The sequence below is a fragment of the Triticum aestivum genome, chromosome 1D (genome assembly GCF_018294505.1).
Source record: "Triticum aestivum cultivar Chinese Spring chromosome 1D, IWGSC CS RefSeq v2.1, whole genome shotgun sequence".
Classification (NCBI taxonomy): domain Eukaryota; kingdom Viridiplantae; phylum Streptophyta; class Magnoliopsida; order Poales; family Poaceae; genus Triticum; species Triticum aestivum.
In genome coordinates this window covers 434,185,263-434,205,847 of record NC_057796.1, presented here as the reverse complement: position 1 = coordinate 434,205,847, position 20,585 = coordinate 434,185,263, and the positions used below count along the sequence as shown (strand labels likewise).

General features: G+C 43.5%; 2 protein-coding genes across 2 annotated transcripts; both read left to right on the top strand.

The window, feature by feature from the left end:
* Positions 1-1,765: 1,765 nt before the first annotated feature.
* LOC123182658 (vesicle-fusing ATPase) lies at positions 1,766-8,826 on the top strand. The gene is made up of 21 exons (XM_044595305.1): positions 1,766-2,077; positions 2,828-2,923; positions 3,015-3,099; positions 3,184-3,234; positions 3,429-3,599; positions 3,715-3,869; positions 3,946-4,054; positions 4,474-4,573; positions 4,663-4,718; positions 5,195-5,260; positions 5,348-5,430; positions 5,810-5,943; positions 6,270-6,480; positions 6,942-7,073; positions 7,148-7,208; positions 7,292-7,351; positions 7,517-7,575; positions 7,667-7,754; positions 7,874-7,996; positions 8,177-8,242; positions 8,332-8,826. Exons 1-21 carry the CDS (start codon positions 1,890-1,892, stop codon positions 8,473-8,475), a joined length of 2,238 nt encoding a protein of 745 aa, XP_044451240.1. The 5' UTR covers positions 1,766-1,889; the 3' UTR covers positions 8,476-8,826.
* A 3,906-nt stretch (positions 8,827-12,732) lies between these two features.
* On the top strand, positions 12,733-17,841 carry LOC123182657 (probable hexosyltransferase MUCI70). Its single transcript, XM_044595304.1, has 9 exons — positions 12,733-13,531; positions 14,926-15,189; positions 15,265-15,478; positions 15,570-15,679; positions 15,773-15,972; positions 16,344-16,447; positions 16,653-16,840; positions 16,918-17,117; positions 17,398-17,841. The coding sequence occupies exons 1-9, from the start codon at positions 13,249-13,251 to the stop codon at positions 17,644-17,646; spliced, it is 1,812 nt and encodes a 603-aa protein (XP_044451239.1). The 5' UTR covers positions 12,733-13,248; the 3' UTR covers positions 17,647-17,841.
* The last annotated feature ends 2,744 nt before the right edge of the window (positions 17,842-20,585 follow it).

The following is a 20,585-nucleotide window of genomic DNA, read 5'->3' as shown; positions in this document are numbered from 1 at the left end:
AACAAACTATGTTATTGCCCAATCCTCCAAGGCAACAAATAGAATAGAGGGATGGACGAGACCCCCTCTAGGTTTTGTCAAATTAAATGTCGATGCTTCTTTCGATCAAGACATGCTTAGAGGCACAGCGGGAGCTGTACTTAGAGATGATAAAGGAAGATTTATTGTTGGAGGGAATTGGAAGATGGATTGGTGTGCAGATGTCTTAACAGCGGAAGCTATGGCACTACGTTTTGGCTTATTACTTGCACAAAAGGCGGGAAGCAACCGACTTGCTGTTAACTCCGACAATATGGAAGTAATTGACACGATGAAGAATGGAGGACATATAGCGGGAGCGGCGGCAACTGTGTTTGATGATTGTTACTTTATGGCTTGTGATTTTCCGTTAGTTAGATTTGAACATTGTAATAGGAAGGCAAATAAAGTAGCTCATGAAATTGCCAGAGTAGCTAAATTTTCTGAGACAAGGGATTGGTTTGAGGAACCTTTGAACGATATTGTAATTTTTCTTATAGACGATGTAACCATTATTACTAATAAATAAAGAGGATGTTTTACTTTCAAAAAAAAGGGCCAAAACGCCAGGCTGCATGTGTTAGAGCAGTTTGGGAAAAAAGGAAACCAAGAGGGATCATATCGAGAGATGGGCGAGAGCTAACATGGAGTGAGCTCGTAAGCCATTCAGTGTCCTAAAGATAAGATATACTCCCTCCGTGAAGAAATATAAGAGCGTTTAAATCACTAAAAGCATCTCCAATAAAAGATGTAAAACAGGAGATGTAAAAATTTGCATCTTCAAAAAGTGTTCTTTATATCTCCAGAAAAGAGGCAACTCCAACAAAAGATGTAAAATGATGATGTAAAAGTGCAAGTCCAACAGATGCAAAATGGAGATGTTAACTAGTTGTGCGGCTGGCGACCATCAAGCACGGCGAAGTGCCTCGGGTTTGCTCTACAGGCGACGGTTTGAGCGGCGTTTGGCCGGGAGCAAGGTGCGTCCTTTGGGACAAACGAGAGGAGTTGCGGTGGCCGAAACTCGATGGGAGCGAGCTCGACGCGGCGGCCAGAGCATGGTGGGGCGGCGGTGCAGGGTGCGGGAGGGGCTGCGGGCAGCGGCGGTGGAGCAATCGAGCGGCGGCGGTGTGGGGATGCGGCCGGTGATGTGGATGGGGCATCGGCGGCGGTGGAGCAATCGAGCGGCGGCGGTGCGGGGATGCGGCCGGTGATGTAGACGGGGCGGCGACAGCGGTGGAATCGAGCGACGACGGAACAACGCTCGATTCGTGGCGTGCGGTGGCGGCCGGCGGTCGAAACCCGCGGCGGGGGTGCGACGGGCTTGCGGGCGGGCGATGGCGGTGCGACGTGATGAAGAAAAGGGGCTGGGGGAAGGAATGGAACGACGGTTGGCGGTTGGCGCACGGCTGACGTTTTTACATCTTCAGTGAGCGGAGATGTATATTTGCACCACAAAGTGTTTTAGTTTACATCTTCGGAAGGTGGAGATGTAATTTCTTTTCTGTTGAAGATGCTCTAAAGTAATTGTGAAAATAACCCCCTTCCTATTTATACATTTTCGCCTCTACTATAATAAAGGTGAGAGCTGGACTCTCAACTCACATGTCCAATCTCTCCTCGATTTCAAATTCCACTTCCAGTTCAAAGCAAACACGCTGCGAACACCTTCACGCCGAAGGAAGGCAGAAAAAAGGGACGCCAGACAGCCTGGGAAATGACCACCTCCCTCCAGTCCTCGCCCCGTTTCCGCCTCCGCAGAGCGTCGCATCGCGCACGGCTCGCACCATACTCCCCCACGAAGTCCTCCTCCTCCTCCTCCCCTCCCCCCGCGCGACCCCTCTCCCCCGCACCCGCGAGATCTCTCTCCCGCCATGGCGGGGAGGGGCTACCAGGGCCGCGGCGCGGCCGGCGGCGCCGGCGCCGGCGTGTCCATGGCGGTGGTGAGCACGCCCAGCCAGGAGCTGGCGCTCACCAACTGCGCCTACGTCTCCCCCGCCGACATCCGCCGCTTCCCCACCGCCCTCGCCCTCGTCGGCGACGTCCTCGTCTTCGCCCTGCGATATCCTTTTGTTCTTCCTCCCGCGATCTCGCCTGTGCTGCGCGTGAGATCTCTCTGAATTTTGAGGTGGCCCGGCGCGCTGATCTGATCCGCTGGCCGGTCCAGTTTGAAACCCCGGAGGGCCTAGAGCACCGCGCGCATCTGTCTTGCTCGCTGGAGCGCTTTAGCTTCGTTTTGGGTGGTGATCTCGCGGGGACGGGCTGCTGGCGACGCTAGCTAGTATGTGGGATGGCACGATTGCCCGTTTTACTTGCTCTGGCTGCTAGTTCGTACCAATACCATACGATTATTGTGGGTGCATTGCAAAATTTTGCTTCTCTAATCCACGCGCCATCTGCCTAGACAAATAAATTGGATAAATGCCCACAGCATCACGTCCTGAGTCCAGCGTGCTCTGTAGAGGCCATTTATTTGGGATGTGGAAGCCTTGATGAATGATGAATCAGATTGTCAATAGGCATTCGTTTTTTATTACAGGCACGCAATTATGTAATTCCACTAAGCCTAAACATGCATCATTACTAAACATCATCCCAGTGTAGGGGTTTAATTTTGGTTTTGTCAACTGGAATCACCATGCCGGATGTTATTGTTCTGAAGTGTTTATACCTTGGTTAAAATCACATTGTGTTGTCTCAACTTTAAGAGGCTTTCTTGTGGAATCTATGGAGCTTTGATGATATTCTGTGCCGATTTTATTTTAGAATAATATATTCTTTCATTCATGTTTGATCCTTAATGAGTATCCACTGCCCACGATGCCGTTGCTACTGGAAGCATCGCCTTGAATGCCATTCAGCGTCGACAGGTGAAGGTTTCGGCTGGGGATTCTATTACCGTGAGCAGGTAGGATGATCAACTGTCAACTGAATCATACTTTTAGTTGGATGTGATTCTGTGTTGCCTTACTGTTGTGGTGAATAATATTTCTGCCCAGTTTTGCTCCTCCTGATGATTTCAAGCTGGCATTGCTCACATTGGAGCTAGAGTATACTAAGGCAAGGTCCAACCGAGCTGAGGATGTAAGTTCATTCGTCTGTCTGTGACTACAGTTTTAGTTATGCTTCATTTACTGTGGTTTGACATGCATTAGCCTGGCTCTGCAGCTGGATGCCGTCTTGCTTGCCCAACAACTCCGGAAGAGATTTCTGGATCAGGTATGGGATAATCAGTTAGCATTATGTCTGTGAGTAGAGCTTCTCTTTATTTCTTTCATCGTTATAAACATATGTATGTTATGTTGTCCACGAAAAATCTCATATGCATGATTAGATTGTGAATGCCTGCAGTTTGATAGGAATACTGCTTCCACTTGTGTGCACATAACAGTGACATGTGGGGTTGTTTACAGGTCATGACAAGTGGGCAACGAGTGCCATTTGAATTTTATGGAACAAACTACATATTCAGTGTCAATCAAGCTTTGCTAGAGGGTCAAGAAGGTTCCACGCCGTTGGACAGAGGATTCCTGTCAAGTGACACATACATCATATTTGAGGCGGCTCCTAATTCAGGAATCAAGGTTCCTTTGAATAACTTCTATGTTGTTATCAGCAGTTCTATTAATAGTTCATGTGACAAGAGCATTTTGTATGGATTCTGAAAGCCACACAATAAGACCCGCTAATCTGCTGTAGGTTATCAACCAAAAGGAAGCAGCTAGCAGCAAGCTTTTCAAAGATAAAGAGTTTAACTTGGAAAAATTGGGGATAGGTGGGTTAAGTTCTGAATTCACAGACATTTTCCGTAGGGCATTTGCTTCAAGGGTGTTTCCTCCTCATGTTGTCAGCAAGTAAGTATCATTCCTGCTTCTTTAATTTTGTACCATCCGTAACATATGATGTTTTACTCACAACTGAATACTTTAGATTGGGCATTAAACACGTAAAGGGTATGTTGCTATACGGGCCTCCTGGTACTGGCAAGACCCTCATGGCCCGTCAGATTGGAAAACTGTTGAATGGAAAGGACCCGAAGGTATGGATATTCGTATTGGGCGTGGAGTATAGCTTTGTTACTTTTCTAAACATTTGTGTAGTGCCTATCATCTATTTCATTCTTAGATACATTGTTACTTTTTAGGACCCTTTATCCTGTACGAATTTATGAATATCACATTTAAAATGCAGGCTTGACGAAGTTTTGTTGTTATCAGCAGTGATAAATATATTTCTTTGAATTAAAAATTCCAGTTTTCAATTCTCTTGTTTTAAGTTCAGTTCAATAAAGGAATTGTGTATCATAGTCCATTTTATACTGAGAAACTTCCGTGTATCATACTTAATTTATTGTAGCACAGGCACCAGTCGTCAGTGACATGTAGTCTGCTAACACTGCAATGCCAGATGCCTGTCCATTATGTTTACCTGAGGTTAAATACCTTTTCCTGACCTCAGATTGTGAATGGACCTGAAGTGTTGAGCAAATTTGTTGGAGAAACAGAGAAGAATGTGAGAGATTTGTTTCTTGATGCTGAAAATGACCAGAAGGCGCAAGGTACGATATCTCATGAGCTGAATTCTTCTCATATTTCTGTGTGAGGTGAATCCTTATCAACACTTGATTTTTGTACCTCCTTCTCACAGGTGATCATAGTGACCTCCATGTTATCATTTTTGATGAAATTGATGCTATCTGCAAGGTGGGTTCTGTTGACTATAACTCTCACCATATTATATATTTTCTCTTGCTTAGGCTTTGTCAATATGACAGAACAAAATAATTAGCTTGCGATTATCACTAGTTACTACTAGATAGTACAGGTTTATTCTTATCAACTTGGGTTTCAATGGAGTTTAAGAGCGTGCTGTCAACATGAATAGTTCTGTAGTGTGTGCTGTGACAGTGTGTAATTGTGTATTAGCCCCTGCCAAAGGAGTATCTCATAACTTCTGTGTCACAGAGATTTACATGAAACCTATCATATGCTCATATCCTTTTTATTTTTCTTCAGTTATGCCTAAGATTCCACATTAAATATCTATTCTAAAACTCTTTAACTTGCAACTTTATTTTGTGCATGTGACATCATACTGTATAATACATCATGTACAATGTTGGTTTAGATTTATTCAAAATTGCCAACCTGCATGCATTGATGAAACTCTGGTTGTGCAGTCTAGAGGGTCTAGCAGAGATGGTACAGGCGTACATGATAGCATTGTAAACCAGCTGCTTACAAAGGTATGTTTTACTAGAATTTGAAGTTTAGACTTTATGTTCTTTGCTTATATCTATTACTGAGTTATGTCCGAACTCTCAACTTTACAGATAGATGGTGTTGAGGCGTTGAATAACGTGTTGCTTATTGGAATGACCAACCGTAAGGATTTACTTGACGAAGCTTTATTGAGGTATATGCTCTGACCCATGTTGCCTGATGACAAACTGATCTAGCAAACATGTCATTGGTAGCTCCAACTCTGTGGTACTGAAACAAATAAGTTTCCTGATGAGACAAACTAATGTAGCAAGTCTTTCATCATAAATGCATTCATGCTGAATTCTGAATAATATATGAGGCCTTTGATTATTGGAATTATATTGGTTGCCATGCATCTAGTACCCTTCATCACTCCTAGTGATGTATGTTGCTGGGCGATTCACAAAGAGAAGGTTGCTAGTCACTCTAGAGGCTGTGCTGATAGATGACTACACCATATTCTCTTTTTCTAGTTCATTTCTGTTCTACTCTTCACATATATTCATTGCCCTTTGATACATCTGTTGCAGACCAGGACGACTGGAAGTTCATATCGAGATAAACTTGCCTGACGAGAATGGTCGTTTGCAAATTCTTCAAATTCATACAAGCAAGATGAGGGAGAGCTCTTTCCTTTCTCCAGATGTTAATCTTCAAGAGCTAGGTATGTTCTTTGCAAAGCGATATTGTCTGCGGCATTTGTGTTATTATAGCAAATATTTTTTATTTCTGTTTTTAGCTGGCCATTTCATGCTAGTGCTATTATCCGTACTTCAAAGATTTTTTTCTTCTTCTTAAAAAAGTGAGTGCTGTTAGCAAATAGCGATGCTTCCTTCAATGTTTACTGCCATTTTTTTGCAGTCGGACATTTTAGTATGACTAACTAGGGGTTTGTGGGATGTGGGAAATTTGTCAGTATATCTTTTTTACTATGTATGATTTGTAATTGTGAAAATCACATCCAAATGACACATTATCTTCTCAATGAAGCTGCACGGACAAAGAACTACAGTGGAGCAGAGTTGGAAGGTGTTGTTAAAAGTGCAGTTTCATTTGCTTTGAACCGGCAGATAAGCATGGATGATCTCACTAAACCTCTGGACGAGGAAAGCATTAAGGTTACTATGGATGATTTTGTGAATGGACTTCATGAAATTACTCCCGCATTTGGTGCTTCAACTGATGACCTCGAAAGATGCAGGTGCGTGTTCTGATTTCTTGAACAATTTTTTAACAGAATGATTTCCATCAGCACAAATTTCAAAGGGCGATCATTAGTTTCTTCTTGGGGTATTCCTGGAGTACATCTTATTATTTGTGCTTTGGAATTTTTCCTTGTAATATGCTCAACATTGGCTATGGCCCGTGGGCGCTGTCACTCTTCTTCCTTAATGCAGCAATTCAGGGGTTGAGCTTTATATAATACATTCATTAGCAAGTTTAGAAGGAAAAATAAAATTTCCTTCAGGCAATATAAGACTTGATATTTGACTGTAGCAAACCACATGCTTATAGCTTGTCAGGCATATAAGAATATCTTTTAATGATGAGCTTAACACATATATGATTTTAAAATCCTTACCCTCATGTATCTCTTATTTTATCCTCAGTTGTCTCAGTTACTACAATTTTAATGTTACCTTTATGTGATTTTTTGTACAGGTTGCATGGTATTGTTGACTGTGGCAAGGCACACCAGCACATTTTTCAGAGAGCTATGCTTCTGGTGGAACAAGTTAAAGTTAGCAGAGGTAGCCCACTTGTGACCTGTCTATTGCAAGGTTCTGCTGGAAGGTATAGTCTCTAAAACACATCATCGTTGTCTGAATATATTGCTGGAAGCTTATTTCACATTAATTGCTTTTCAGTGGTAAATCAGCTTTGGCCGCTACTGTTGGTATTGACAGTGATTTTGCTTATGTCAAAATTGTAAGTTCCTTTACTTCTGGTTCCCTCCATCCTCAGTTGCAAACTATAGGGCCACATATCTCTAATTGTGGTTTTCACCATAGATATCTGCGGAGACAATGATTGGTTTCAGTGAAAGCAGCAAGTGTGCACAGATTTGCAAGGTCAGGGGTGTTCTTAATATAATGAATTTGGTAGTTAGTTGATACACGGAAGAATCTATTTGAATCGTGTGTCCTGTTTATTGCTCCTGTGTACGCCTTTTCTACTTATGCCGTTTGCTTCCTGTATGCTTACACATAAGGTGTCTTTTGTTGTGATGGTTACAGGTTTTTGAGGATGCTTACAAATCTCAGTTCAGTATCATAATTCTTGACGACATTGAAAGGTATTAGAACCTCAATGCCACAAAAGTCTGCTGTCATTTGTCCTTTCATTTTTATCGAAGTATTCTTTGGTGCTCCTTTATGACCATTTAGGTTACTGGAGTTTGTTGCCATCGGACCACGTTTTTCAAATCTGATATCGCAAACTCTTATGGTCCTCCTCAAGAGGGTTCCTCCTAAGGTTTGCACAATCACACTTTTTTCTTCAGTAGTATCCTGGGGCCCAATCTTTTCTTGGCTGCAAAAACAGCTTTGACTTGACTTTGTCTTTGACTCGCATATCTTGCCTATCTTTTGCAGGGAAAGAACTTGCTTGTTATTGGAACAACAAGTGAGACAACATTTCTAGACTCCATTGGTATGTCGGGTGTGTTCTCGGTAACCTATGAGGTTCCCAAACTGACAAAGGAGGATGCTGCAAAGGTAAGATGATTACTAAAGACATATGTATGGTCTATGGTTAAAATGCAAGACACTGTAACCGTTTCACATTGCATATTCTTGAACAGTAGATGATTGCTGTCATGTCCTATGTAATACATATTCTATGGCCTTGCAATTTGGAATTTTTCTCTGTATCAACCTTATATGATCGCCCTGCAGGTGTTGCGACATTTGAATGTGTTCGACGAAGGGGATGTTGAGACAGCAGCAGAAGCGCTGGACGATGTAATCTTCTTTCTAACATTCTTGTATTCCCTCCACTTAAATGGTTGCTTATATTTGCCCAAATTCTTACAACCCTCCAACGATTGCAGATGCCGATCAAGAAGCTGTACACGCTTGTCGAGATGGCTGCGCAGGGGCCACAAGGGGGAAGCGCGGAAGCCATCTATGCCGGAGAGGAAAAGATAGACCTCAACCATTTCTTTAGCATCTTGAGCGACATCATCCGCTACTGATCACACGTACATCTGAGGACCCTAGGCTCCACTATAGGAATTTGTTTACTCCAGTTTCCCCGGCTTGCTATCTTCACAGGGTAGAGTGGTTGGATCCCGAGTGGCCTTTCATTGTCACGGTTCGGCCAGAGTTGTCTCTTTGCCATGCTTCCGTCGATATAAATATTCTGTTATCTGAAGCCTGAGGGCTTGTTTTGTTTGAGACCTTGGCGCCGTGCCTGAGAAATATTTACCTGGGCATGCTATTTGGTGAATGGGTGTTGTTGATGACTAGGGATACCAATCCATAGCTCCCGGATGTGCTTTTAGAGTTTGGTTGATTTGATATAGATAAGTTGGCAGTTTCATCTATATATCGGACAGTTAATTTCTTGCCATACTAACTTTGAAGTTGTTATAAGGGTTGCCTGCTTGTTTATTCTGACAAGATACACTGCATGTTTGTTGATACCGCAAACAAACAAACAAAAGTGCATTGTTCAGGATTCAGACCACATCTGTAATAGCAAAACTAAATCAAGCATCCATGAGCAGGGCCGGCCCTAGCATCTTAGAGGCCCTTGTGCGAGTTTCATATAATGGGCCCTTATAATAGACTCAAATTTGTTGAGAGTCTAGAACGTAGCACCGTTTTCAGATTTGATTAATTGATTTACAAGTTAGTGTTTCCTTTTCTCACAACCAGATGATAATTGCTTTTTGGAACATTATTACAAACAAAATAAAGTAGAGAGCACCTGAATTCCTGAATCTTGGTTTTGGAGTAATTAGAAGAAATTCTATGCTCCATCCATCCAATAATCAAAATTCATGCAACGACACAACCTGCAGAATTTACATGACTGCAATTTGTACAAAAAAAGAGAGGAATTAAGTAGGTTAAACATCAGCAATGGCTTATGGTGAATTTTGATTATTAAGTCAACTCATCATAACAGAAATAAATAGACAAAGATCAAAGAATTGAGATCTAAAAATTACCTGGAGGAGCTTCGCTTGAACAGTTCCTGGACTTCACGTCTGCATCGCCTGCCCTCGGACACTGACCATGGCTTTGACGATGGACGGCCATGGTGTAGGTTGCTGTTCTCGCGTTCTTGGCCCAGGACCAGGATGTGTCGCCGGCTGGCCTCCGTCCATCGGGTGCCCTTGGGGCAGTTTAGAGGATGCGAGGAATCAAAGAAATTCATTGATTAGCTTTGGGAATTGGGACCTGGCCTCTTAGGAACTTGGGGCAATTAATTTTTTTTTGAAAGGTTCGGGCAATTAATTAAGACGGGGAACGGAGACGAAGGAGGGCGTGATACAAGGAGCCAGCGAAGGAGAAGGATCTACGGATTGTTGTTCGTGCGTGACTTGTTTCCTTCTTAATGGGTCGGGCCTGCTTCTCTTGTGTACTAGGGACATATGGGCCCCTGCTGAGGCTGGGCCCTAGGCCGTCGCACTCGTCGCCATGGCCCAGGGCCGGCCCTGTCCATGAGGATTTGAGCCACAAAACATCATCCGTAATACCAAATTCCACGGATTTGCTTCCGATCTCCATACGTAATAATCATCCACTGGCCAGGTCCTCAAATTCCATGGATTTGCTTCCGATCTCCATCAGCATGTAATCGGAAAGCGTGTGAAGAGCTTCCACATTTCAACGCTCATGAATTAGGCGTTAAAGTCTTGAAGTGGACACGTTCATTTCTTCTGCCCATCCACCTCGGTTGATTCTGTATCCAACATGTGTGCAAGTTATGTTGTAATTCTGTCCTTGTTATAACTGGACCTGTAGTTTGTGGATTGTTAGGTGTTTAAGTTAGACATGTGTAATCGGGCCTATATAGGCATAACAAGCTAGCTAAAATACATTAAACGAAATTGATATGCTAAATACAGAGCATAAGAGAAAACAACTCGGACGTCCATGGCAAGGGTGACCGAACTAGCCGTAGCGAGTGGTCGAGATGTTGTTTGACGGCGCCAACAAGTTTTGTCGCGCGTTTAGTACATGTGAGTAGTGCTCATACACATGCGCCAAGTAGTAGATGAGTTCATTGTACCTCGTTAATTAATCTTATGCGTTGTGTTAGTGTGATTGTTGTTTTCGTGTGATTGGTTGCACCTCAAATTTTCTAACACACCTTACTTTATTCATTAGCAAAGAACCTTGACACTACATCATACAGGTGTTGAGGTCTGCAATAATAATTTTAAAATATATATTTATTTTGATTAGTATCGAGTGCTACGTTTTGTAGAGATGTTGAGATTTGTTTTAACTTAGTAGTACTCCCGGAATTCCGTTGGTGCTTCCGGGAGCGCGCGCTCCTGCGCGTGATTTTTTTTGAAATACGAAAAATATTTCAACAAAGAATTCTATGTGTTCTTTGTCATATCCAAATGCTACATACAAATTTGTAGGCAAAAAGATTAAACATTTTGTCCTGTGCAAAAAAAAACCAAATATTATCCCAAAATGCCACCCTAAATTTGTTTTTTCACCGGCGAAACACCGCTGCTCCGTTTTGCATGTAAATTTTCAAGGATGCTTGTGACACTAACGCGAACATCTACAAAAAATTTCAGATTTTTTGAAAACATTTACTATATCTTTTTTGTTTACTATTCACGCGGGAGCGCGCGCTCTTGAGACCCAAAACGCCATTCTCGTAGTATTCCCTCCTTTTTATTTACTTCACATATTAGCTTTGTCTCAAGTTAAAGTTTGTAAACTCTGATAAAGTTTATACAAAATATATTAACATCCACAATACCAAATCAATACCATTATAATCATCATTGAATATATTTCCATATCATGTATATTTGTTATTGTGAAAGTTTAAATTGTTATTTATAAACTTGGTCAAACTTTAAAAAGTTTGACTTAGGTCAAAGCTAATATGCGGAGTGAATAAAAACAAAGGGAGTATACAGATATGTTGAATTGCACCTTACCCAAAAATTTGGTCATGTCGCTCGTAATAGCAATATTGAGGTATTTTAAATAGTATATAAATACATTTGAATTGCACCTTATAAAAAATTTGGTCATGTCATTTGCGTACTTCTTCTAGTATGTCAAACAAATCACAATTATTGCTTAAAATTTGCTAAAGTCGTAAGGCATATTTGGTTCATGACTAACTTTGCCACAACTAACCTTGGCAAACTATGGCTGACACAAAGGGTATGACGAACAAAATGGCCATCACACGCGTGGAAAGATTTGACAAAAAAAACTTGCCCTATGACATATAGACCATGTAGCTACTAAAATATGACATGCCACAAATATGGCAATGAACCAAACACACATAAGGGGTGTGTTTGGTAGGATGCATGAGCACATATATTCTCTCCTTGACGCACTTGAAATCACTTTGGGATGTGTTAGTAGGGTGCTCCTCTTAATCTCAACTATGCTCATTTCATACAAAAGTCCCTTCTCAGCTATGATAATGAACAAAACATATGCTAAGGACAAGTTCAGACTGCAAACGAAACATTAAACGTGCTCATAGACGTACAAATTATGCCACGCCACATTGATGTATGCAATCTCACCTAACCCTCTTGCACTCCTGGTGCACAACTAGACTAGAACGTAGGTATATGTGAACTGAGCGTAGTCCTAACCATCTCAGGCCCGGCCCTGTCGGCCCACCCAGACCCAGCCCTAAAATCCAGGGCCTAGGCCCGATGGGCTTGCCCGTGGGCCGCGCTTGGGCCTGAGTTTTGAGCCCACCAGCAGGGTCTGGACGGGCTTGGGCTTGGCATATTGGCATTTTAAGGAAGATGCCCGGCCCACGGCCCTAAGCACTAAGGGCTTTTCAGGGCTTTTTACCAGATGGGCCGGGCTTGGGCTTGAAAAGTAGGCCCGATGGTAGGGCCTGGGAGGGCCTGGGCCTCAGTTTTTTGCCGTGGGCTTTTTTAGGCCCGGCCCGGCCCATGGCCAGATATAGAGCATAGCACAAATGGTTAAATTCTCTGTAATGGAACTAGCACACTAAGATTCAAGTTCTAAACTTGATATTAGTGGTCGCATTTTCTTAAATTTATTTTAGGTCATTCGCCAATGTGTGTTTGTTGGAAGAAGACATTCCCCTCGACTACGAGGTGCTTATAGGGATGAGGGGTGTGTTCATATGATTGAGTGTACGTATATGCGTATGCATGAGCGTTTGACGTCTTTGTTATAAGAAAAAAATAAGCCATATACGTGCTAATGGGAAGCACCCCACCAACCTGACGTCACCGCTCTCCTCCTTCCATTTCCGGAGCTCGCCTCCCCGAAATAAATTCAAAAATCTCTCCCACTACGGCCACGCGCACCGATCTCCCTCGCCGTATCCCCAATCCCCCCCGATCCGCCGGCAGATTCCCTCCCGCATTCGCTCCACTCTGTCCCCGTCCCCGCCTCCTCGCGCTCCCCCCAATCGCCGGCGGATCTCGGGGCTTTTCCCCTCTGTCGAGCCCGTCACGGGATTTCCTGCCGTCTGGAGCTCTTTTTCTCTGCTCCGAGCCGGAGATCTCAGCGCGATTTCGGCCCCCGCGACGAGCTTGGACTGCCCCGGCAGCGGATTCAGACAGCGCCGCGGCTGCGGTTGGTTGGGGTGCTGTTGGCGCGTCGCGGCATTGGATCGGACCGGACCGGGCAGGAGAGGTTGGTGGGCGGTGGTGGTTCGGTCGGTGGGGCGTCCGGACCGTGATCTGCGCCGCTGCGCCGGCCCAGCGTAGCGGGGCGATGAGAGCTGGCGCCGTGGCCCCGAAGGCGGCGGAGGCATGAGCGGCGGGGCGTCGCTGGGGCTCAGGACGTCCGGGAGCTATGGGTCCCTGCAGCAGCCCAACGGCCAGTCCCCCTCCCCGTCGCCGCCGGTGGCGGTCCGCAAGCCCGCGAAGATGTCCCTCGGCGGCGGCGGCCCCGGCGCCGGCGGCCGCGGAGGCGAGCGCCTCCTCTTCGCCCGGATCTGCATGTTCGCGGGCCGCCGCCGCCGGATGCTCCTGCTCCTCCTCGTCGCCGTCGCTCTCGTCGTCTGCTTCCTCTTCTCATCACTTGTCAGTAAAGGTGGTGGTTGTGTTGCTTTTGCCTCATGTTTCATTCCTATATAAACCTTGTGACTGCTATCGTGACTTGATGAAATGCTTGCCAGTTACTGCTATCTTGCTTTTCAATCATTTGATCTGCGAGTTCATCGGAATGATACGATGCTACTTGCAAACAGTGTTATTGTATGATTCATTCATGTAGGTGTTTCCCATCACTAGGAGTACAAAACATCAGGGTTCCTGTTACCTGTGCATACTTCACTTTTCTTATTTGCAAGTTATAGGATGTTCATGAGTATATTATCATTAAGTATTAGTGTTGGGGGCCTTTATGTACACAGGAAGATTTGAGCTCATAGTTGACTTTCAAATTGTAGAGGGTTTAGTGAAGTGGAATTGCCAGCAAGACCTTGAGTAATGGAAGAGAAATAGTATATGGATGGATGCTTGAATATTCCTGTGCTGGCTGGCAACCATGTTTTCCTTTGGATTGCTTATTGTGTGAATATTTGAATATTTGACCATTTTGCATCACCTTTGACTCTAGCTGACTGATGTGATGCAAATGGATTAGCATGCTATTATTTAGTAATTTAAATCAGGCAAGCAGTGTCAATATTTCTGTTATAGTTAAGCTAGACAAGTTTGCATTAGAGATTGTTAGATGATCTTTGGTTTGCTAGACAATCACTTCAGTTTCCAAGTCACTTCAGTCAGTTCTTTGGAACTGAGCTGCAGACTTTGTTCTGGATTTTTATTGTGTGATACAGTTAATATGCTATAGCTATTCCTCGAGTTGATGTTTTAGAAATTGAAAAGTGCTAATGTTGACAGTGCTGTCAAAATCTGTGCCTTTCTGGTACCTTGTAGGCAGGCCTTTGGCTTAGTATACCTTAGAATTGTTTATTTCCGCCATCATTTAGTCAGCTGCTCCTTTACATTTTTATTCTTACCAATATGCATATTGTTTGACTTTGACAGGCTAATGTATGCCTTATGAATTTTAATAAGATTTGTTTCATCTAGTAGTCAATTTGTACAAATAGCATGGTTTTGATAACAATAGGTTCTTCTGGATCTAATCATTCCAGTGTATTATTAAGATTTCATTGGCTTGAGCTAATTTTTCTATGGGCTGGCAGGCCTTCTTACCAATATGCATATTGTTGGCGATTCTACTGAATATCTGTTTGTCTAACCCTGATAAGTCAACATGGTATTTCTTTTCATATGTTGTTTGCCTGGAATGTTGTCTGCTAAACATTTTGTTTTGAGTAATAGCTAAACTGATCTAATCTACTTTTTAGTTTGTAACAAAGTAAGGCATAGCCTTTAACTGTTGTGTTATCTCTACGTTTTTACTTATGTATCTTTGAGTACTGAACCACAAAATCTTCTTTTGGTTGGCTGTAGATGAAGTTGCAGCACCTGGTACCGAGACCATGCTGGGATTATCTGATCATGTCCGGAGCTTTGTAAATCCTGTATGGACATCTTCTTTGAGTGGAAATGATTTGAATACAACATTACCAACAGTAAAACAGCCGGACATCGGTCATGAAAAGGTTCAGGGTCTTTCACGGAGTTTCCCGCCAGCTATTCACCTGGAGCACCATCCTTGTGAAAATTTCTCATTTTCTCCTCCACCTATTGATAGGAAACGTACTGGACCACGGCGTAAGTTCCTCACCAGTCCAATTCAGAGTTACAAAGAAGTTCTGAATCTGATTATATTATTTTAAACTTGTGTAGCATGTCCTGTTTGTTATGTGCCTGTTGACCAGGCCCTGGCATTGATGCCAGCTGCTCCAACAGCATCACCTATCCTTCAAAGTTTAAATTATTTGTCTGAAGACAATTTGGTACTCAAAGAGTCCAACAGTGGTTCTTTGTTTGGTGGTTATCCATCTCTGGAACAACGAGATATGTCTTTTGACATAAAAGACTCGATGACAGTACATTGTGGGTATGTCCTTGTATGACTCAAATGCTTTGACTCTTGTATGTTCATATGATGACGGTGTGCTGTATCACTAACCTTTTCTTTATATTATAAGATTTGTGAGAGGGAAGATACCTGGTCTCAATACTGGATTCGATGTAGATGAAGCTGATCTGTCTGAGATGCGGCAGTGCCAGGGGACAGTTGTTGCTTCTGCTATTTTCGGTAACTGCGTCCTCTTTCTATGCCAGTTATATTTACATGTCATCATCTTTCCATGTCAGTGCTAATTGCACATTTTGTGTGAACTTTTCTCAGGGAATTATGATATAATGCAACAACCAGAAAACATCAGTGAATTTTCAAAAGATACTGTTTGCTTCTTCATGTTTCTGGATGAAGAAACAGAAGCTGCAATAAAGAACACCACTGCTGTTGATAATATGAAAAAAATCGGGCTGTGGCGGGTGGTTGTTGTCCACAACCTTCCTTATTCGGATGCAAGGCGGAATGGAAAGGTACCTGTACTGTATATTTGGTTATTTGATTTTCCTAATCGAATCTTTGGAGAGCCAGTTACTTCTGGCATAGTGATTGCGCACAAGTTAAAATTCAGCATAGCGGGCAATGTAAACTAAAAGTTACTTGTAAAGATAGTTGTACACAATGTGCTAAAACCTACATGCATTCTTGTCTAGATAACTGATCCATCCGAGACGAACATGTTCTCATTCTTTTCTGCATTGGATGAGTATGTGAAAATGCACAATCACGAGAGGAGGATGCCATGCTTAATGTGAATAAGCATTCGCGATTTGTTTTTCTAATTGTTTATTTCCCTTCTGATGATTTTTTAACTGAATCCCTTGTGATATTTTCCTCAAAACAGATTCCAAAACTATTACTTCATCGGCTCTTTCCTAATGCGCGGTATTCACTCTGGATCGATGGGAAACTTAAACTTGTGAAGGATCCTTATCAGCTATTAGAGAGGTAAACATCATGTTCTCTCACTGAGCTCTGTCTGCTACTTGTTGTAACTACTCTGCACATAACTCAGTGCCACTTATGCTCTATATGTTGTATTAAGTTCCAAGCTGCACCATATTCTTCTTACTCCAATATTTTTTCTAAGAGTCTACTCTCACCAGGATTTTGACATGTTATTTTCTGATTCTGTATCATTGTTATGTTGCAGATTCTTATGGAGGAAAAATGTGAGCTTCGCTATTTCCAGGCATTATAGACGCTTTGACGTCTTTGAGGAAGCTGAGGCGAACAAGGCTGGTGGGAAGTATGATAATGCTTCAATCGACAACCAAATAGAGTTCTACAAGAGAGAGGGCTTAACCCATTATTCATCAGCTAAGCTTCCTATCACAAGCGGTAATTGGTTCTTCTCACTGAATTCTGATATAGCAATATTTCTCGTGATAACATAACGATACATTTACCTTGAACAGATGTCCCTGAGGGCTGTGTAATAATAAGAGAGCACATACCCATCACCAATCTCTTCACATGCCTTTGGTTTAATGAAGTTGACCGCTTCACCTCAAGAGATCAGATAAGCTTCAGCACAGTGAGGGATAAAATAAGGTCAAGAGTTAATTGGACTGCAGACATGTTCCTGGATTGCGAAAGGCGCGATTTTGTTGTTCAGGTAATTTTATGTTAATAATGCTTAGTGTGGCACGTTTACTTTTTCTGTACACCCTGTTATGCTGTATATTACTGATCTGAAAAGATAATGAAATGTAGAACCCAAAACATGACTGATAATAATACATTTTACAGTTTGTCTTCTAGTAATGCAAATCGGAGGGCTTTGATTCCTCATGTTAAGAAAAAAATCTGATTACCTGCAATGCCTTTATTCCAGAACATCATTGCCGTCTGTTATGGACTCCTTATTTCTTGTGTATGTCACCTTTACTTTGCAGGCATACCACAGAGAACTCATGGAGCAAAGGCTGGCTGCCTTACGGAGCCAGCCTCCGCCGCCTCCACTGCCTCCACCGCCCCCTCCGGTGGTGCATGCGCAGCAACCTCGAAAGATGCTCCCAGACAGCGCATCAAAGGAACCTGGGAGAGCTTCCAAGAAGCCAGCAGGGAGGCGCTCACGGAAATCAGGCTCGAAACGGTCCCATCGAACAAAAGCCTCCAGCGGGAAGGATCCCATTCGACTGTAAATCTCTCCAGGCGAAATTTTGCTCCCATACAATTGATGATCGACTCGGTTTGGTTTACTCCTATTTAACTTGTATTCATGTTCCCCTCCCAAAGGCTCGAAAATTTTGTCAGGACTTGTTGATAGAGGATTACAACAATTTTTTGGGGTGTAAATAAACATTTTTAAAATAAAGATGGGTTTACTTTACTATGCATACGGTTCAGTTCAGTATAGTACTATCCTTTTTGTTTGCAAATGATAGGTTCCATACAAGTCCCTGTGCTCGTCGTCGTTGGTTTCAAGCTGGCCTTTTGGGTTCAGTTCTTTTAGGCCTTCGGGTTCAGAGATTAGAAGGCCGGTAGCTACCAGAGGCTGGTGTGGATCCGTCAGGAGAGACCCTTTTGGGTAATGTAGCTCCCATCAGTTGAGCTGTCCGGTCTGCTCACCTGAGTCGTGCTGTACTGCTGTCAATCTAAAGCACATAGTCTAGCTAAGTTTTCGTTTTCTCTAGACCTGGGACGCCACGTCTGGTGTGGCGAACCCCCATGCTCCGTGGTTTTTGATGAATAAACTTGGCTTTTCCCCTAAAAAGAATCTGATCTGGCGCCTGTAGCCGTGAGGGCGTTTTTAGATTGCTGCCAAAAGCTGCCTTCAGGTGTGTTTGAAATGTGGCCAAAAACTACCTTGCCAATATTTTGGTCAAGACCAAGGACTTGAGTGAACTCTGACCTTTTTTAGACCATGGTCAATTTTTTTTGGCAATACCAATGCTTCTTTGCCTGCTCTATTCACTCTCCTTGCGAATGTTGGCCAAATCATTGGCTAGTAACACCTTGATCAATTTTTTTTAACCGGGCATAATCCCTTTCCATTACTCTCATAACGGAAATACAACCAGTTCCACTTAGAATCCAGGAAACCTAGAAAGGGGAAAGCGAGTTCAACGCATCACTGGGAAACCCACGACGAACACCCGTCATCGAGCAGTCCGCCATGGGGCGAAAACCCAGTGACACCAGAACAACTACATAGCCCTACACAGTTTATCAATCCAGCTATTACATGCCTCATCAGATAGGCTGCAACAAAAGCTCACGCAGGAGCAAGATGTTGGGTAACGTAGTAATTTCAAAAAAATTCCTACGCACACGCATGATCATGGTGATGCATAGCAACGAGAGGGGAGAGTATTGTCCACGTACCCTCGTAGACCATAAGCGGAAGCGTTATGACAACGCGGTTGCTGTAGTCGTACGTCTGCACGATCGACCGATCCTAGTACCGAAGGTACGGCACCTCCGCGATCTGCACACGTTCGGCTCGGTGAGGTCCCACGAACTCACGATCCAGTAGAGTGTAGGGGAAGAGCTTCGTCAGCACGATGGCGTGATGACGGTGATGATGAAGCTACCGACGCAGGGCTTCGCCTAAGCACTACGACGATATGACCGAGGTGGATTATGGTGGAGGGGGGAACCGCACACGGCTAAAAGATCAATGATCATCTTGTGTGTTCTAGGGTGCCCCTGCCCCCGTATATAAAGGAGCAAGGGGGAGGCCGGCCGGCCCTCATAGGCGCGCCAAGGGGGGAGGAATCCTCCTCCTAGTAGGAGTAGGACTCCCCCCTTTCCTAGCTAGTCCTACTAGGAGAAGAAGGAAGGAGGGGGAAAGAGAAGGAAGGAGGGGGCGCCGCCCCTCCCCCTAGTCCAATTCGGACTAGGCCCATGGGGGGGGGGGGGGGGGCGTGGCCAGCCCTTAACCCCTCTCTCTCCCCTAGGCCCAATAAGGCCCATTACTTCTCCGGTGGTTCCGATAACCCTTCCCGCACTCCGATATATATCCGATGACCCCCGGAACTCATCCGATGTCCGAATATAGTCGTCCAATATATCAATCTTTATGTCTCGACCATTTCGAGACTCCTCGTCATGTCCGTGATCACATCCGGGACTCCGAACTACCTTCGGTACATCAAAACACATAAACTCATAATACCGATCGTCACCGAACGTTAAGCGTGTGGACCCTACGGGTTCGAGAACTATGTAGACATGACCGAGACTCATCTCCGGTCAATAACCAATAGCAGAACCTGGATGCTCATATTGGCTCCCACATATTCTACGAAGATCTTTATCGGTCAAACCGCATAACAGCATACGTTGTTCCCTTTGTCATCGGTATGTTACTTGCCCGAGATTCGATCGTCGGTATCTCAATACCTAGTTCAATATCGTTACCAACAAGTCTCTTTCCTCGTTCCGTAATGCATCATCCCGTAACTAACTCATTAGTCACATTGCTTGCAAGGCTTATAGTGATGTGCATTACCGACAGGGCCCAGAGATACCTCTCCGACAATCGGAGTGACAAATCCTAATCTCGATCTATGGCAACTCAACAAACACCATCGGAGACACCTGTAGAGCACCTTTATAATCACCCAGTTACGTTGTGATGTTTGGTAGCACACAAAGTGTTCCTCCGGTATTTGGGAGTTGCATAATATCATAGTCATAGGAACATGTATAAGTCATGAAGAAAGCAATAGCAACATACTAAACGATCAAGTGCTAAGCTAACGGAATGGGTCAAGTCAATCACATCATTCTCTAATGATGTGATCCCGTTCATCAAATGACAACACATGTTTATGGCTAGGAAACTTAACCATCTTTGATTAACGAGCTAGTTAAAGTAGAGGCATACTAGTGACACTCTGTTTGTTTATGTATTCACACATGTATTAAGTTTCCGGTTAATATAATTCTAGCATGAATAATAAACATTTATCATGAAATAAGGAAATAAATAATAACTTTATTATTGCCTCTAGGGCATATTTCCTTCAGTCTCCCACTTGCACAAGAGTCAATAATCTAGTTCACATTGCCATGTGATTTAACACCAATAGTTCACATCACCATGTGATTTAACACCCATAGTTCACATCGTCAT

What these genes read in the sequence shown, in the direction of transcription:
- LOC123182657 (XM_044595304.1), top strand. Translation starts at nt 13,249, where the DNA reads ATGAGCGGCGGGGCGTCGCTGGGGCTCAGGACGTCCGGGAGCTATGGG. An exon ending in GAAACGTACTGGACCACGGC is followed by an intron (nt 15,190 to 15,264) that starts GTAAGTTCCTCA and finishes AAACTTGTGTAG; the next exon opens with CATGTCCTGTTTGTTATGTG. An exon ending in ATGCAAGGCGGAATGGAAAG is followed by an intron (nt 15,973 to 16,343) that starts GTACCTGTACTG and finishes TCCTCAAAACAG; the next exon opens with ATTCCAAAACTATTACTTCA.
- LOC123182658 (XM_044595305.1), top strand. Translation starts at nt 1,890, where the DNA reads ATGGCGGGGAGGGGCTACCAGGGCCGCGGCGCGGCCGGCGGCGCCGGC. An exon ending in GTCCTCGTCTTCGCCCTGCG is followed by an intron (nt 2,078 to 2,827) that starts ATATCCTTTTGT and finishes ATGAGTATCCAC; the next exon opens with TGCCCACGATGCCGTTGCTA. An exon ending in GATTCTATTACCGTGAGCAG is followed by an intron (nt 2,924 to 3,014) that starts GTAGGATGATCA and finishes ATTTCTGCCCAG; the next exon opens with TTTTGCTCCTCCTGATGATT.